The following is a 1,129-nucleotide window of genomic DNA, read 5'->3' as shown; positions in this document are numbered from 1 at the left end:
GCGAGGTATATGGGCAGGTGAGGCGGAGGATGGCGTCGTGCGCGGTGAGCAGAGAGTGCACGCCGTGGTTGTCGAATTCGCGCCCGTTGTCGGTCTGGAGACCGAGGATGGGGCGAGAGAACTGCGTGTGTACAAAGGCAAAGAACGTGGTGAGGGAGGTGATCACGTCCGATTTGCAACGCAGGGGGAAAGTCTAGACAAAATGCGAAAAATCGTCAAGAACCATCAAGTAATATTGGAAACAGAATTATTAATAATTGGAGAGGACCATACATCACAATGTAACAATTCAAAAGGAAAACTAGAAACATGATGTGAATCGGGAAAGAGGAGGCGAGTGCTCTTGCCCAAGCGACAAGCGGAGCAGGAGTGTTTCGCACTCTTATTACATTGAAAGAAAGAACTACGAAGAAGCTGATGCATGGTCGAGGTGCCGGGGTGCCCTAAGCGCACATGCCAGAGATCAACACAGGCAGTGAGAGCGACGGGCGCGCGGCCAGGGAGCGACGACTGTAGTGGATAGAGATCTCCGTGGCTATTACATTGGAGCAGCACCATCTTGGTCCGCAAATCTTTAATAGAAAAACCAAAAGCGTCAAATTCAACCATGACAGGGTTTTGGCGAGTAAGAGCACGAATAGAGACAAGGTTAGTAATCAAATGAGGAGAGACAAGAACATCATATAGATGAATGGGAGAATGTGGGGAGGGGAGGGAGAAATCACCGTGGTGTGTGAATGGAAAGGAAGATCCATCACCCACCACAATGCGGACATGAGTAGAGTAGGGTTGGGAATGAGAGAGAATACCAGGGTGGCTAGCCATGTGGGAGGAGGCCCCTGTATCCATGAACCACTCGCCATTGCCGGTGTAGTTTGCCGGCGAGGGAGCTTGATGCAGGGCCGCGAGAAGAGCAAGGTCCTAGGAGGTTGATGCCTCGGCGTGGTTGCCGAGCCAAGCTGTAGGGGCATGGGGGGCCATGCGTTGGGTGGTGGAGTCGGGTAGCCGCCGGGCTGGGACGCGGCCAGCAGCACCTGATGGCCGGCAGGGCGCGCCCCGAGGATGCCAGGATGGGGAGCGCGCATTGGTGGCATGGCCCAGGCGTGGACGACGCCAGTCCAGGGGTTCA

General features: G+C 54.7%; 1 protein-coding gene across 1 annotated transcript; it reads right to left on the bottom strand.

The window, feature by feature from the left end:
- Nucleotides 1-272: 272 nt before the first annotated feature.
- On the bottom strand, nt 273-1,107 carry LOC119321839. Its single transcript, XM_037595365.1, has 2 exons — nt 810-1,107; nt 273-572 (listed from the first exon to the last, which is right to left on the bottom strand). The coding sequence occupies exons 1-2, from the start codon at nt 1,092-1,094 to the stop codon at nt 444-446; spliced, it is 414 nt and encodes a 137-aa protein (XP_037451262.1). The 5' UTR covers nt 1,095-1,107; the 3' UTR covers nt 273-443.
- Nucleotides 1,108-1,129: the final 22 nt, after the last annotated feature.

This window comes from Triticum dicoccoides, chromosome 6B (assembly GCF_002162155.2).
Source record: "Triticum dicoccoides isolate Atlit2015 ecotype Zavitan chromosome 6B, WEW_v2.0, whole genome shotgun sequence".
Classification (NCBI taxonomy): Eukaryota; Viridiplantae; Streptophyta; class Magnoliopsida; order Poales; family Poaceae; genus Triticum; species Triticum dicoccoides.
Note: the sequence above shows the minus strand (reverse complement) of the source record. Positions and strands in the feature narration are given on the sequence as shown.

Bases quoted from the DNA above. Each gene is read 5' to 3' on its own strand.
- LOC119321839 (XM_037595365.1), bottom strand. From the start codon at position 1,094: ATGCCACCAATGCGCGCTCCCCATCCTGGCATCCTCGGGGCGCGCCCT. The intron at 573-809 runs GTATTCTCTCTC...TTTCTATTAAAG, and splicing joins CCACATGGCTAGCCACCCTG to ATTTGCGGACCAAGATGGTG.